Raw genomic sequence first — 16,850 nt, 5'->3', positions numbered from 1 at the left:
TGGAGTTAGGATAACCTCGGTTTTTGATTTTGGAACTATTGAAATTCATTGGTGAGCGTCTGATCCCTCTCCCATTTATTGTGATTGTATAGATTATGCAAGAAATTTTGGTAATTTTTGCTTGTTAAAACCCTAATTTCTTGATGTCTACTTGGTTATCAAACAAAGTACAAGAAATGTGACTATTTTGAGTGGAAGGACTCTTCCAATTTAGGATAATCTTTTCAAAATATTTGAAAATTTTACACAAATATTTTATAGATTAGGAATTTTCTAATTCCGATATGATTCTGGTATTTTAATCGGGTTTTGTTAGGTATTGAAAACCGAAGTAATAGAGTAACTCTGGTTCGGTTCCGGTTATCTTGATACTTTCGCTCATCCCTAGTAAAAGTTTTAAAAATAGCTATTATCGTCATTTTCCTCTTTTCGAAAACCATATGGTCAATTATGAAATTTAGTCATTAAATAACAACTTTATACTACAATAAAAAGTCTAAGAACCATTACTGTGATTACTCCAACAAGAAGGGGGTAAATTGAAAATTTTTCTCATCAATAAACGTTCGCTTTCTCATCACAATCGCCACAAGATTCTCGGGGCAACTCCCAACCCAAAAGATGGAGTTAAGTGCAGCGTCTTATACTAATATTGTCAGCGTGCTAATGACAGTGATAGTGATCTTACTCACATGGAGAATTTTGGATTCGTTGTGGTTCAAACCAAAGAAGATCGAGAAATTTCTAAGAGCTCAAGGCCTGAAAGGCAACTCCTACAGATTTATGTTCGGAGACTCGAAAGAGATAGCACAAATGACACGCGAAGCCAAATCTAAACCCATCCATCTCAAAGATGATATCGCGCCTCGGGTTTTGCCCTTTGTTCATAAATCAGTTGCTGATTATGGTAAGCACCCAAGCCTCCTCTCTCTCTCTCTCTCTCTCTCATACACACAGAGACATACATATTATTAAATCTTTCGATTTTGATTTCTGATTCTATTGGATCATGTTTTCAAGTAGTGTTATACTGTTAGTGGGATTGTCGATCCATTTTCGAAGATATCAGTTGTAGTCATTGTTAGTGGGAAAGACAATCTAGCAGTCATATTAGACTACTTTTTGGCAAACGGTGGTTTATTTTATCAAAATCACCGATCCTATATTATTTTTAGTTATTTTACGTTATTATCCTTTATTTACGTATCGAAGAATGGGACATTGATTTTATTATTTATGGGTGGGTAGGTAGTTTAAAGGTAAATTAATAAATAGTGGAGCCTATTAAAACCCACGTTCTATCGAGGATTAAGAAAACCTATATTTTATCTTGTTTCTTATTTTTATGAGAAATTAAAAATGTGTCACAATTAATAATATTTTACTTTATTTGTCATTGTTAACATGGGTAGGAAGATAGATAGAAAGAAAATATGTAAAATAATATTTAATTTTCTGTTTTTATTAGATCAGTGGGTGTGATATATATTTTTGGCCTGCCATGTCAGTGCCACATCATTTTCCCTTCATCTCACAAAATTGATAGAAAATGGACTTACCATAACTTACCACACACCGGACGTTGTACTATATAAGATCATGAAGCATATAAAAGGAAAGAGGAAAGAGAAGAAGCTTGGTGGGAGCATACCATGCGGTGGCCTTACCGCTAGACCTGCTCTTTGGCAAGAGTAGGTTTTCACCATGATCCGATCCAAACCCGTAAGAATAATATTGGTTTTGAGCGTAGTTTTTGATTCGTTTACCCATGAACGACCCATACCCACTGACCTTTTTATTAAAAGGATCGGGTACGGATCATCACCGAATCACTCCATTTATAACCCGTCTCGTATAAATTTCTAGACTTCTAGATACCAAGTATCATGATGTCATTCAATTTATATTCATCAAGAAATTGCCAATTCCATATATAAATCAGTAAAACATTTAGCAACAAGAAGAAAGTTTGCATTTACTATTCGCTATCACTACAATAGACCGCCATAAAACAATCGAAAGTTGTTGCAATAGTGATTTTTAATTCCAATCGAAATTCCTCAAGTATGTAATGTCCTTTTCTAAATCAACTTTTGTTTTATTTAAAAATTGTTATTTTAAGTATTAAGCCATAATATATATTTTTTATTTAAGAATTAAAGAAAACGTGTTTGATTATTCAAAAAGCATATAAGTTATGGTTTGGGTTTGGATATCCGTTGATTCACTGAATAAGGGTATGCATTTGGTTATTCAAAACCCTACAGAATATGGAGCGGGTTTGGATCAAATTTTGAAATTTGTTGAAAGGGTTTGTATTAAGGTCGATTCGCTCCAAACCCGCTCCATTGTCATGTCTACTCACTACACAATTGGGCGGTGTCGTGTTCACCGCACCACTTCAAATGACATGACACCCACCATAGTGTGCGATTTGACGCCACTCCAACTGGTCATAGGGTTGGCTAAAAAGACACATTATTTTGCTAATTAGACAACACAATCATTACTTCTTATTTGAAAAACATAGCAATAATTGTATGATGATTTCTAGTTACTTTTAAATAATGATTATATAATACTTCCTCAATCCTAAAATTATAGTCCATCTTTTCTTTTTGGTTTGTCCCAAAATAATAGTCCACTTCTAAAAATAAGTACAACATTTTTACCAAAATACCCCTCATTATTACTCTACCAACTAAGCATTTCTTGTAACATTAAATGCAAAGTAAGGACAAAACTGTCATTTTATTAAATAAAATTAGTGGTAATTAATGCTTTTCTTAATCTCTATGTTTTTTGTCTGTGGACAATAATACTGGGATGGGGGGAGTAATTATTTGATATTTTTGGTTTTTTAAATGATTATTTATTTATGTTTAATTTATAAATGTTAAGTAATACATATATTTTTCTATAAATAATTACTTTTAATTTATAAATATTAAGTACTACTTATATTTTTTATATTTTTAATAATTAAATATAAATAAATACATAAACACAAACATATGAGACAAAAATAATATTCTTCAATAATCTTCTATAGTTGTAAAAGGCGTTTCACAATACAAGGCTTCAGTTGTCTGTAAATGGTTATAGAAACTAAAATTATATATACAAAATAGATAAAAATAAATATATTTTATAAAAAATTAACGTAAATTTATAATTACCATAAATAATTATAAATGTTTATAGTTACTTCAATAATATTCAATAGTTGTCAAAATAGATATATTTTATAAAAAAAACTAAAAAGTAATACATATATTTTTCTTTAAATAATTACTTTTAATTTATAAATATTAAGCAATACATATACTTTTATATTGTCTAATAATTAAATATAAATAAATACATAAACACAAAAATATGATACAAAAATAATATTCTTCAATAATCTTCTATAGTTGTAAAAGGTGTTTCACGATTACAAGGCTTCGGTTGTCTATAAATTGTTATAAAAACTAAAATTATATATAAAAACAGATATATTTTATAAAAAAATTTACTTAAACAAAATATGTTTTTATATAGTTAACCATTTTTTTATAAAACAAATATGTTAGCCGTTTTAAAAAATAAATATGTTAGCTCATTTTACAAAACAAATATGTTAGACCATTTTTAAGCTCAACCCACCCTTCTATTAAATACTTTTAAACCCTAATCCTCTATTACACCCTCTTCTCGAGTGGAATGGAAGGAAATGAAAGTAAATCACAAGGGAAATGTGTTTTTGAGCTGTTTTAAGAGATGTAAAAGAAAGGAAAGCAAAATAGTCTTTTTCACATGCCCATTTTTGGGAGGGTTTGGATGGGAAGGCAAAAAAAAAAAAAAAAAAACGGCTCAAATTCCTCCATTCCATTTCCCTCATATATACTTCATTATTTATATTGCTCTTCCTTTTTCACTCCTACCATCTCTTCCCTCTCTTTCCATTCCCTTTGTTGGAATCCTAAGTCTAGTAGGACTTGAAAACCAAGTAAACTTGGGATTATAGCAAGTTGGTCATAGTTTCCTAATTGTATTCTAATTCAAGTTGGTAATTAGAACCTATAAATACATGTCTAGATCGAGTATAGGATCGTAGAAAAGATTGTATCCAATATTGATTTTTGAGTTATTTTTCCAATTAATCAAGGAGGTGTTTGATTAAACTGTTTTGCAATTACTTTTCATAAACTAGAATTGGTATCAGAGCACATTAGAAAGAAATCTTGCCATAGAAACAAGGAAGGAAGGGGTCGACATAAATCCTTTGTTGATTTGATCAATCACTGTCGATCAGTTCCAGTTTCCAATCTATCGATTCTGATTTGAATTTTTTTTGGTTTCTGTCCATCATCGTATCTGATTTCAATTGGTAGTTCAAATCGATCAATTGAGAATCGATTGAAGTGAATTCAAGTTACTGATTTCTTAATCGATCAATCACTGTTTGATCGTATTTGCATTCATGCTTCCAGGTAATCGATTAAAGTGGTAATCAATAGAACAAACATTCAAAAGGTTGTTGTCGACAAAGGCTGTTGTTGACAAAAAGGACTGAATACGTTCACGCCTTGATTAAATCACGACGTCGACTGATAAGGATCAGTCATCTATGCTTTTGTTCATCAAAATCACAATCAGACGATGTCTTCCGGTCAATTGAAAGCGCCGATCAAATTGTTATCAATTGAATTCATGATTGATTTGCAATTGATTCTTAATCATCTTTATACTTAATCATTTGTTTGATCGTGTTCAAGTCGTCAACAGAGCTCACACCGTGAGCAGTAAAAGCGTGAACTATAGATTCATCGATTTTGAGTTCTTTTGAGTAATCACCATGTCGGTGAGTCCTCAAATTCAACACCATCAAAGGAAATTGGAGCAACCTCCGTTCATTGTCCGATGTTGACAGCTACAAATTACACAGTTTGGGCTAGGAGGATGAAGGTTGTTCTAAGAATTCACAAAGCATGGATTGTAATCGATCCAGGAACAAAGAAGAACGAAGAGAAAGATTACCTGGTGATGGGGCTATTGTATCAGGCGATCCCGGAGACTTTGATTATGCAAATCGGAGATGTTGAGTCCTCAAAGGTGTTGTGGGATGCAATCAAAGCCAGACAAGTGGGTGCTGACCGCATGAAGGAGGCTAGGTTACAAAGCTTGATGACAGAATTCGACCGATTAAAGATGTCTGACTCGGAATCGATTGACGATTTTGCGGGGAGATTGTCCGGATTAGCCTCAAAATCGGCAGCCTTAAGGGAAGTAATTGATGAGACGAAGCTTGTGAAGAAGTTTCTCAATTCATTATCGTGAGCGAAGTTCATCCACATAGTTGCTTCTTTGGAAGAAGTCTTGGATCTCAAATCAGTTGGATTTGAAGATGTTGTGGGAAGGCTTAAAGCTTATGAAGAAATGATTAGAGAAGAGGGTGATGATGGAGGAGAAGAACTAAAGGTTTTGTGGTCATCGAGCAGTGGTGGCATTGGTTCAGGTGGTGGCGATAGCTTGACTGGTGGAGCGAAGGAGAGATTGACAAAGGGAAAAGGGGCGTCGACCGGTAATCATGGATCCGGTGGGTTGTTATCTGGGTCAGGCGGATCAAGCGGGCCCAAAGGGAATAATAGGGTTTCTCAAAGTGGTAATCGGTCCAATCACCACAAGTCTTATTCTGACTTAATTCAACCCAATTCTAACAATTGCAAAAAATGTAATTGTTGTGACAAAAATCGGAAAAATAGGGAAAAAGATCGATCTAAGATGATTTGTTTTCGGTGTGACAAACCGGGTCACTTTGCCTTTGAATGTTCAGAACGACTCCAAAAATTACAAGAAGGTGATTTTTCGGAACATAACGATAACAACAAGTCCATGTTCTAAATACAGATCGAGGTTGAAGAATTCTCTAAAAGAACTTAGAGATTCAGAGGTGATTGTTAGGATCCTAAGTCGAGTAGGACTTGGAAACCAAGTAAACTTGGGATTATGGCAAGTTGATCATAGTTTCCTAATTGTATTCTAATTCAGGTTGGTAATTAGAACCTATAAATACATGTCTAGATCGAGTATAGGATCGTAGAAAAGATTGTATCCAATATTGGTTTTTGAGTTATTTTTCCAATTAATCAAAGAGGTGTTTGATTAAACTGTTTTGCAATTACTTTTCATAAACTAGACCCTTCCTTTAATTAAAAAAACTTGAGAACAAGACGTTAGCCTCCCCAGAACACATATCAAAACTCTTTCCGACACTCGATCTTCATTGGCCGCATTCATCGAAATGTCGTTGGTCCGATCACCGTCGTTGGACCACTCATCGAAAGGTCGCTCATATGACAAAAGCTATTCTTTTAGAGCTTCTCACTCTCGATCTGTCATCATCGTCTGCTCATAGGAGTAGCCTCATCAGACCACCGCCATCGGAATACCGTCGTTGAACCATTGCCGTCAGACCATTTAAAGACATATATGAGGCATCTCTCTCTCTCTCTCTCTCTCGTAGCGATTTTTAATGGGCGGTAGTAGGTTTTTCTCTCTTGATTTGTCATTGTCATCGGAGATACCGTGCATGCGGAGGTAGGTCGTCGGTGGTTTCCGAAGGACGTACCGATGGTGGACTGGTGGACTGGCGGTGGCAGTTACTTGCCGACGTTGGTCACCGACGGTGGTGATGGCAGAAATGTAACGTGTTTGCTGTAAAATGTTGATATAAGACTTAGATTTAAGATTTTACCTGAATGTATGGTTTGATAACTATTAATCTATATTAGGATTTTATATAAAAGAATAGCAGTCTTTGATTGGTTCGTGATTGTATTAATATATGTGGATTAAGACGTTCAAGTTTTTCTTTTTTCTTTTTTTTGAATGACAAATACAATATAATCCTAAATTACTCCTAAATTCACCTATTTCTCCAACGAGACTTGAACCCTCAACCTCAAGAAGGAAGGGCAACACCTGATACTGCTGGGTTAGAAGCCTTTTGGTAGACGATCAAGTTTCAATATAATTAGATTATTTTTAGATTTTATAAAAAAATGTTTCCAATGTTATTGATGTTAAAAACTACTAAAAATTATATTAATACGAGAGGAGTGTTATGAATAGTTCCCAATAAATATGTTTTATGAAGCATAGTTCCTTATGCTAAAAGCTACATAATAAAACTATGAATTGTCATCAATCAGTTTCTTTCATTCATTCATATAGTATAATTCAAAAAGGCTAACTACCAATGCTGATAAAGGCTAACTACCAACAAGTTACAAACGACCACAAATAAATAGTATAATTCAAAAGGCTAACTACCAATGCTGATAAAAAGGAAAACAAAGATAAAGACCAAATAAAACATGATAATCCAATAACCGGATAATCATCAAAAGATTATCAAAACCTTTATTCCACCTCAAGTTGACACATGGAGATTTTGAATGTTCAACTTGACGAGTAGTGACTGTAACCTGTTAGAACCAAGAGGCTTGGTAAGCAGATCCGCCAGCTGAGCTTGAGTAGCAACACAAACATGAATTATTTCTTTAGACTCTACTCACTCTCGAACAAAAAAACAATCCATTTCAACGTGTTTGGTTCGTTCATGAAAGACCGGATTATGAGCAATATGACGAGCAAACTCATTATCACACAAGAGAGGAGTGGGCTTGTCAATGCAAAATCCAAGTTCAGAAAGTAACCATCGAACCCATAATATCTCACTGACTGTAGTTGCCATGGCACGATACTCTGCTTCTGCAGAAGATCGAGAGACTACCGATTGCTTGCGAGATTTCCATGACACTGGTGCACCACCCATCATGAGCAAATAACCAGTTCTTGAACGCCTAGAGAAGGGACAACCTAACCAGTCAGAATCACTGTAAGCAAGTAATTCTGGTCATCCATCCTTGGGAAGAAGAATACCTTGTCCTAAAGTAGTTTTAAGATAACGTAAAACCCTCAAGGCTGCGTTCCGATGACTTTGACGAGGATCAAATACAAATTGGCTTAAAACATTAACTGAATAAGTAATATTTGGCCGTGTTGCTTGAAAATATAGTAGCCTTCCAACCAATCGCCGATACAAATTAGCATCAACTTTCTCTTCCTTTTCACCTTTGTTTAGTTTGAGATTTTGTTCCATTGGGAACTTGCTTGGACGGCACCCTAACATACCAATATCATCTAGAATGTCAATAGTATACTTCCGTTGACTAAGTACTAGACCTTCTTGTATGCGTGACACTTCAATTCCCAAGAAATACGTGAGACTACCTAGATCTTTGATACTGAACTGAGCATGAAGACTCGACTTAGTACTCTCAATCTTCGCAGGATTATTACCTACAATAATTACATCATCAACATATATCAGTGCTACCACAAACACTCCTTTATGTCGATGAATAAACAAAGAGTGATCCGCATGTGATTGATGGAAATCAAGTTCTCGTAATGCGGAGGTGAACTTGTGATACCAGTTTTGACTAGCCTGCTTCAAGCCATACAAAGACTTCTTCAACTTGCAAACCCTCATGTCACCTTCTTTGCCAAAACCTTGAGGAATCTTCATGTACACATCTTCTTCAAGATCACCATGTAAGAACACATTATTTACGTTGAACTGATGTATGATCCACTTATTTTTTACCGCCATGGTTAATAAAATTCTAACAGTGACAAGTTTTGCAACCGGGGCGAAAGTGTCATGGCAGTCCACTCCTTCTAGTTGCGTGCATCCTTTCACGACAAGCCTTGCCTTGTAGCGTTCTATCTCCCTGTTTGGTTTGAACTTACTCTTGTATACCCATTTAGAGTCAATGGCATGTTTACCTGGTGGTAGCTCGACAAGTATCCAAGTCTTATTTGCTTCCAAAACACTTATTTCTTTAATCATTGCATCTCACCACCTTTCATCCTTAGCTGCATGCTTAAAACATTTTGGCTCATAGTGTGTGACTATGGCTGCTAAAAACGCTTTATGAGACTTGGAAAAATTCTTATAAGAAACATAAGAGGAGAGGGGATGTACCGTAGAAGCATGTCAATTGGTAGCGGGCAGTGGATGATTGATCGATGGGGGCAATTCAATCTCGTAATCACTAAACCGAAGGGGATGTGTTCGAGCTCATGTGACCCTCAAAGTATTAACATCTTCAGATTCTGCATTCGTAGGTGAATTACTTTCACTGTTGGGGCTGCTGGATATCGGAGATGCACCATCACCATCATCATTAACAGTAGGTGTCACCTCTTAATCAACAATGACATTACTTCCATGGGAATCTACTGCTTCATCATATGAGACAACATAAGTTTCACTTGGATCGCTGTCTAATTCAAAAAGTTCTTCCTGTTGCACACTGCCATTTAATAAACTTGACTCCATTGGAAACTGATCTTCTAGGAAGCGAACATCCCTAGAAATAATTATTTTTCTATTCTCTAAATCATATATTCGATATCCTTTTGTACCTTGAGGATACCCAACAAACAAACCTGGTCTGCCCCTAGCCTCAAACTTGTCCCCCTTCGTCTCTGTACTTTGATAATAAGCTAAACACCCAAACACCCACATATGATCATAAGTAGGTTTGTGGCCAAAGAGTATCTCATATGGAGTGATACCTCGCAAAACTTTACTTGGCATTCGGTTTATCACATATGTAGCTGTCAAAACACACTCACCCCAAAAAGACTTTGGTAAGTTTGCTTGAAAGAGAAAAGCACATGCAGTTTCTAACAAGTGCCTATGCTTACGTTCAACCACACCATTCTGCTGTGGTGTATGTGGACAAGATGTCTCGATCCCTTCTTGCGCATAGAAATCACGCATTTTATTAGACACAAACTCTCCCCCGTTGTCAGATCTTATTCTCTTGATTCGTTTTCCAAATTGAGTCTGAACCATCTTATGAAAGTCTATGAGACATGTACTAGCTTCATGTTAATGTTTTATCAAAAAAGTCCAAACAGCTCTACTAAAATCGTCTACAATTGTAAAAAAATAAGACGCATTGTTAAGAGAAGGAATCCTATACCTCCCCCACACATCACAATGTATCATATCAAAACAAGAAGTTTTTTATTTCACTAATAGGAAATGGAAGTCTAGTATGTTTTGCTTTAAGACAAGCATCACATTTATTAATTTGCTCTTTATTCGAAACACTAACAAAATCTAAACTCGAGATCTTCTTGATTGATGGGTGCCCAAGTCTTTTGTGCCAAACCTCAAAAGTTGACATTAAAGCTTCATTTGTCTTCATCTTCATACCCCCATCCGATACAATCCTCCATTGCGACTACCCGCTCTAATCAAGTGCTTCGTCCCCAACTCCTGCATCACAAAAAAACCGGGAAAAAATGTAACAACACAATTAAGATCATCTGCGAGTCTACCAACAGAAAGAAGATTGTAATTAAAACTCGGTACAAACAAAACTCCTTTTATTTTTAAACCTCCTGGCAAAGTGTGTTCACCCTCCCCCTATGACCTGAACCTTGTCTCCATTAGGAATAACAACAGGTGGGTCTTTAGGGTTTTGGGTTTTATTAGTCAAAAAATCATTTCTACCTGCCATGTTTGCCATTGATTGTTTTGTTACATTCGTTCCTTCCTTGAAATGTTCAACAAAGAGTCGGTACTGCTCGTCTGAAAGTCCGGGGATCGGACTTGGGCCCAGCTCTACACAAGCTGCCTTGGGTTTATCATTCTTACCAGGCCACCATTCAGGATACCCAATAAGTCTGAAACAACCATCCTTGGTGTGTCCATCTCGTTGGCAGTGAGAACACCGAATCTTCTTCTCGCCATCTGTTTTTGAGGATTTCTGCATCACTTTGTTCACGGATTGAGCAGATTGTTTCGACAATGTCTGTCGCTGCCCTCTCTGTGAATTGTAGTTAACGTGGAAAGCTGATGCTTCAGTCCCAAGCCGTTTTACTCCCCTTGTGATTGCTCTTTGCTGCTCGTCTTCTGCTAACAAGTGGTATACCGTTCCAATGGATGGTGTCGGCTTCATAGCAGGTACTTGAGTTCTGATGAAAGCAAAATCATCGTCCAAACCCATCAAGTTCTTTCCTTTTCTCTCAACTCATTCAATTTCTTTCCAACTCCACAACTACAACCTTCACAGATGCATCGTGGCATGGGAAGCACCATCTGTAATTCGTCCCAAATTGACCTCAGCTTAGTGTAGTAATTTGACACAGAACTCACTTCTTGTCTCGTTACATGGAGTGCTTGTTTCAACTCGTATGCATGAGGTGCACCCTCCTTTTCAAATTGCTCTTCAAGATCTGACCAAAGATCTCTGAGGAGGTGTTCGCATATCGAACACTTGTTCTTATTTCCCTCTCCATTGTTGTGGTTAACCACCCTTTTATCATAGCATCGGCTCGAATCCATGCCGTATACGTGGATGATGTTGATTCATGCTTCTTCAATGTTCCATCTATAAATCTCATCTTGTTTTTTGCCAAGAGAAAATTTGTCATCTCTTGCTTCCATTCGTTGTAATTGTTGTCACTCAACAAGTCGTTTACTTGAACTTGTTTGGGGTAATCCGATGTATGAATATAGAATGGTGAAGTAGTATCAATTGCCTCATTGTCTTTCTTGCCAGATCCTTCTAGTATATCTCCTGCCATGCTTGCTGGAGATTTATTATCGGCCCTAGAAACCAAACTGCTCTGATACCATAATAAAACTATGAATTGTCATCAATCAGTTTCTTTCATTCATTCATATGTTAACAGGTTACAAACGACGACAAATAAATAGTATAATTCAAAAGGCTAACTACCAATGCTGATAAAAAGGAAAACAAAGATAAAGACCAAATAAAACATGATAATCCAATAACCGGATAATCATCAAAAGATTATCAAAACCTTTACTACAAAAACTATATAGTGTACAAATTTTAATGTTAGAAAATGTTTGACTTTTGAATTTGGGTGTCCAAAGGGTGTCTCCCTTTTATTATTGTTATGTAAGAATATTATATATTTTTTTATTTTTTATTTTTCTTATTAGATCTATGATATTAAAATACTGCATATTTTTGCTGTCTAATGGATCAAAATTATAAATGAAAACCTCCCAAAGCATCCAAACAATTGGGTTAGACGTTGTGCAGTTTACGCTATAAATGAAAGCCACCACAAATGTTTCTATATCTAACCCTTTGAACAAGTTAAAGTGGTCACAATTAAAAAGATTTTTAAAGTTTACTGGATTTAGTGGAATATTAAATGTCAAAGTTTAATACAAATAATTTCATTAAAACAACTCAATCTTGACATTTTTATTCTATTGTGACTATTATAACATGCTATAGTAGGTCTTGGTCAACATAGAATATAAATGTAGGTATATATATATATATATATATATATATATATATATATATATATATATATATATATATATATATATATATATATAGTAAACAAATATACGAAGTACATTATTATTCGCATTTTTTGTAGGTAAGATTTGTTTTACATGGATGGGACCCAGACCTACGGTGCAAGTGACAGAACCCGCCATGATAAAAGAGATATTAGCTGATTATTATAAATTTCAGAAGTCGAGAGGAAATCCATTATTTAGGAAGCTAATGAAAGGGCTAGTAGATGTTGAAGGTGATCAATGGGTCAAACACAGAAAAATTATCAATCCTGCATTCAACATCGAGAAGCTCAAGGTTCATGCCTTTTGTCTTGTCTCCTCTAATTACCATTCTAAAACTATCTTACACTTTAAAAAAAATTATCTCTTTTCTTTTGTAGCAAATGATACCTGCCTTCTATACGAGTTGCGATGAAATGATAAACAAATGGAAAGACTTGCTTATAAAAGAAAGCTCATGCGAAGTTGATGTCTGCCCTTATATCGAAACAATGTCCAATGATGTAATTTCACGTACAGCTTTTGGTAGTAGTTTTGAAGAAGGAAGAAAAATATTTGAACTTCTACACGAAATGCTAGTGTTGATTGTAAAGTCTATACAGTCTGATATCTTTCCAGGATCAAGGTGAGCTTGAATGTTCTCAAACAATGAGTCTAATCATGCTCTAGAAATAAATTTATTACTTTTTCTGTTATTGGATACCATCTTATAGGTTTTTGCCAACAAAACGCAACAAAAGGATAAAAGAGATTGACCAAAAAGTCAAAGATTCGATAAAGGGTATTGTTAATAAACGACTTGTTGCAATGAAAGCAGGAGAAAATAGTAACGATGACCTTTTGGGAATTCTTTTGAGATCCAATTATGAAGAAATTAAACAAGATGGAAATAAAAACTCCAGGCTAAGTATCGAAGAAATTATCGAGGAATGCAAGCTCTTTTATGTTGCTGGACAAGAAACCACAAGAAATTTACTGATTTGGACTATGGTTTTATTGGGTCAACACACGAATTGGCAAACTCGTGCTAGAGATGAAGTTTTACATCTTTTTAGGGACAAAAAACCGGATTTTGAGGGGTTAAGTCATCTAAAAGTGGTATGGATTTCACTATTTCCTTTCTTAATTATATCTAACATTGTTAGTTTATATACTAATTGTTGAGTGTAACAGGTTAACATGATTTTCAATGAAGTTTTAAGGCTATATCCATCCGTGTCCTTCTTAGGACGTATAATACATAAAGAAACCAAATTAGGAGACATAATGTTGCCAGCTGGAACTCTTCTTCATATAAATGTATTGCTTTTACACTATGATCATGAAATATGGGGTGATGATGTGAAGGAATTCAATCCTGAGAGATTTTCTGAAGGGGTATCAAAGGTGACAAAGGGACAAACATGTTATCTCCCATTTGGAGGAGGTCCACGTATATGTATTGGACAAAATTTTGCTATTTTGGAAGCAAAAATGGCGCTTGCTATGATTCTACAACACTTCTGTTTTGAGATCTCTCCATCATACTCACACGCCCCACATCTTTTGGGCACTCTTCAACCGCAATTTGGTGTTCATTTGATTTTGAACAAACTTTAGGTTGTTTTGTATGAATGTTTTGATTTATGTTATATGGTTGTAGCTTTTTATATGATGTATGCTCGTAATGTTCGTGTTATATAAAAGAATCATGCCTCATGCCTGAATTGTTCTCTTTTCAAAATGGTTAAATGAAAGTAATAAAAATGTATTTTCATTTATTTGTTTATCATTTTGTTTTAATCGAGTTATGTGAAACAATTGTTCAATGATAATTGGGCAAATTTTTCAAAGTAAAATTTTACAAGTACATTTGATTACAATAATATTAAATAAGAGAAATTAAATATACTTTTATTTTTTGTTTCTACATATCTTCCTACTTAGTGAAATGGTGACATGTGTAACATTTAATGTTAATTTAATGAGATTTAATTATATTTTAGGATACTAGTATGACATATGTTATCATTTAAATGGGTAGGAGGATTGGTAGGATCAAAAAGTAGAAGGATATTTAATTTCTCATTAAATAATAAATATAAAAATGAAAGTACAATGTTATAATAGGTAGAGTTGTCAAAGTATGATGTGTGATTCCGAAATAATTATAACAACAATACTTTATTAGAAAACAAAAAGACACTATAATTTGATGTCTGAATCGGAATAAATTATAACAACATTTGGATAATTTCAAATTTGGACAAAAATATGATTTCGATTTTAAAATCAGGGACTAAATATGTCATTTACTGTTTCTTCTTTTGTTTAGATCTGATAAACAGGAATTTTCAGTTGTACCATTTATAGCTTTTTCCTTTTTTTTCCCCTAATGACGATGGCGCCGATTGTAAATCCCGACTTGAAACTCCTCGATTTGTTTTGTTTGGCCATTTTCTGGGAGTTTACGGCCTTCCATGCTTCACAAATGGGAGCGGAATTGAAACCACTGTCGCACTGACGCCCAACAACGCTGATCCACGGCCTTTGGCAGTTCCCCCGACTCTCCCATCCATTCCATCACTGAAAATCACATTTCTTGAATACATACAGGTACGTATATGCTTCGATATAAATACACATATAACAGTATTAAACTGATACAGTCGTTAATCCAAATCTAACAACAACTAGTCTACATGTGTGAGGGTTTTAGTTTCGCTTATTGATATCACCATTTAATTACAGGTATGTATAATAGGGGTGGAAACAGATGGCAAAAGCGATTGACTAAATTCCGGAGCATTCAGTTGCCCTTATTGATTACTGTTATGGCTCTAATGTTCGTAATAGCTATTCTCGGAATCGATAAAAAGAAACCCACTTCTCAATCGGCCGTAACAAATCAAAAAAGGAGTAATTTAGATGGATCCAGGGTTCAATTTGATCCAACTGTAGAATTCTTGAATAATACCGAAGTGATTTGGAAAATACCCAATTCCCCAAAATCGGTTCTGTTTTTGGCTCATGGGTGTAACGGTAGGGCTTCTAATTTTTGGGATAAATCTCCAAACTGTAATCATTGTGTTGGTTTGCCAGAGGAAAGGCTTATTGTTCTTGAAGCTCTTGCTCGAAAGTTTGCTGTTCTTACAGTTTCAAGTAAAGGCAAATGCTGGTCATTAATGAAGGAACCATTAGTTGTTAAAAGAATCATCAAATGGTGGGTTGAAAAACAAAATCTTGAAAACTTGCCTCTTGTAGCTTTAGGGGCATCATCAGGTGGCTATTTTGTTTCAATGCTAGCAACCAAGATGAAGTTTAGTAGTATTGCACTTATGATTGCAGAAGGGGTATATGATCGAATTGATATTACAAACCACTACCCACCTACCATTTTTGTCCACATGCCTAAAGATAATGCTAGGAAGAAGATGATTGAAGTTAATCTTGAAGTTTTAAGGAGGGAAGGGGTAGATGTTGCTGAAATTGAGTGTATGGAGTTGCCATTAACATCATCTTTTCTTGCTGATAGAGTCCCTGGGCTAGACTTAAAGATTTCTGTAGAGCTGTTTGATCTGTTTAAGGAGAAGGGATTTGTTAATAAAGATGGTTACTTGATAAATGATGGCCGAGTAATACCTTGGAAAGAAGCCATGAGTAAGAGCAAGATCCGTTTGCCTAATGAGCCTTTGGTGAATTACATTCAGGAAGAATTGAATCTTGCATTTGCATATCATGAAATGACTAGCTTGAAGTCTGAGCAAATCTTTGATTGGTTTGAAGCTCATTTGAGATGATCATTATTAACCTTTTAGGGAAGATTGTTGTATGTGAAACCTTGACAAGTTGTGAAATTCTAATCACATTTCATGTTATGCCACTTTTCACGTTTTCTCATGTGTGTACTTTATTTAACATTTAGGTCCATTTGGTGGTAGTATATCTACATAAACCGATTCACTAACGACTATTGGTTGAACCAATTAAAATGGACATGTGTAAGGTTCCATTGTACGCCATTTGTTCATCCACTGTAATCTGTGTCACTAAGTGTGTAGATATGGTGATTATCGTGGTTTATTCATCTTTTATATATATGATTAAGGTCGTGTTGGTTTGATATCTATCCATATGATTGTTTGATATCTATCCATATGATTCTTCTAAAACAATTAAACTGAAAATGAATACCACCACTCCTAAAGAATATGTAAATATACTTTCATGTTTATAATAATAACCGGTTAAGAGATTGTTAGTAATTTCTAATTTATGATACAATATAATAGTAATTAATATTCTATTAAGTGAGCATTGTATACATGATAACGTACAAATGACTATTTAATGGGATTGAAATAATATCATCATTAGAGTTTAATGAGAGACTTCAAACCTTCGGGTATAAATAGTCGATGACCCAACATGAAAAGGCACATAATTA

The 16,850-nt window shown here is 34.9% G+C and overlaps 2 protein-coding genes across 2 annotated transcripts; both read left to right on the top strand.

Moving 5' to 3' along the window:
• Window positions 1-578: 578 nt before the first annotated feature.
• LOC145071459 (cytochrome P450 CYP72A219-like) lies at window positions 579-14,130 on the top strand. The gene is made up of 5 exons (XM_079018334.1): window positions 579-907; window positions 12,502-12,719; window positions 12,805-13,049; window positions 13,138-13,522; window positions 13,598-14,130. Exons 1-5 carry the CDS (start codon window positions 622-624, stop codon window positions 14,021-14,023), a joined length of 1,560 nt encoding a protein of 519 aa, XP_078874460.1. The 5' UTR covers window positions 579-621; the 3' UTR covers window positions 14,024-14,130.
• A 636-nt stretch (window positions 14,131-14,766) lies between these two features.
• LOC145070708 (secretion-regulating guanine nucleotide exchange factor) lies at window positions 14,767-16,286 on the top strand. Its single transcript, XM_079017665.1, has 2 exons — window positions 14,767-15,019; window positions 15,155-16,286. The coding sequence occupies exon 2, from the start codon at window positions 15,157-15,159 to the stop codon at window positions 16,201-16,203; it is 1,047 nt and encodes a 348-aa protein (XP_078873791.1). The 5' UTR covers window positions 14,767-15,019; window positions 15,155-15,156; the 3' UTR covers window positions 16,204-16,286.
• Window positions 16,287-16,850: the final 564 nt, after the last annotated feature.

The sequence above is a fragment of the Lactuca serriola genome, chromosome 8 (genome assembly GCF_051521515.1).
Source record: "Lactuca serriola cultivar US96UC23 chromosome 8, Lser_US96UC23_V15, whole genome shotgun sequence".
In the NCBI taxonomy this organism is placed as follows: Eukaryota; Viridiplantae; Streptophyta; class Magnoliopsida; order Asterales; family Asteraceae; genus Lactuca; species Lactuca serriola.
The sequence above is the reverse complement of the archived record's forward strand: the minus strand, read 5'-3'. Positions and strand labels throughout refer to the sequence as shown.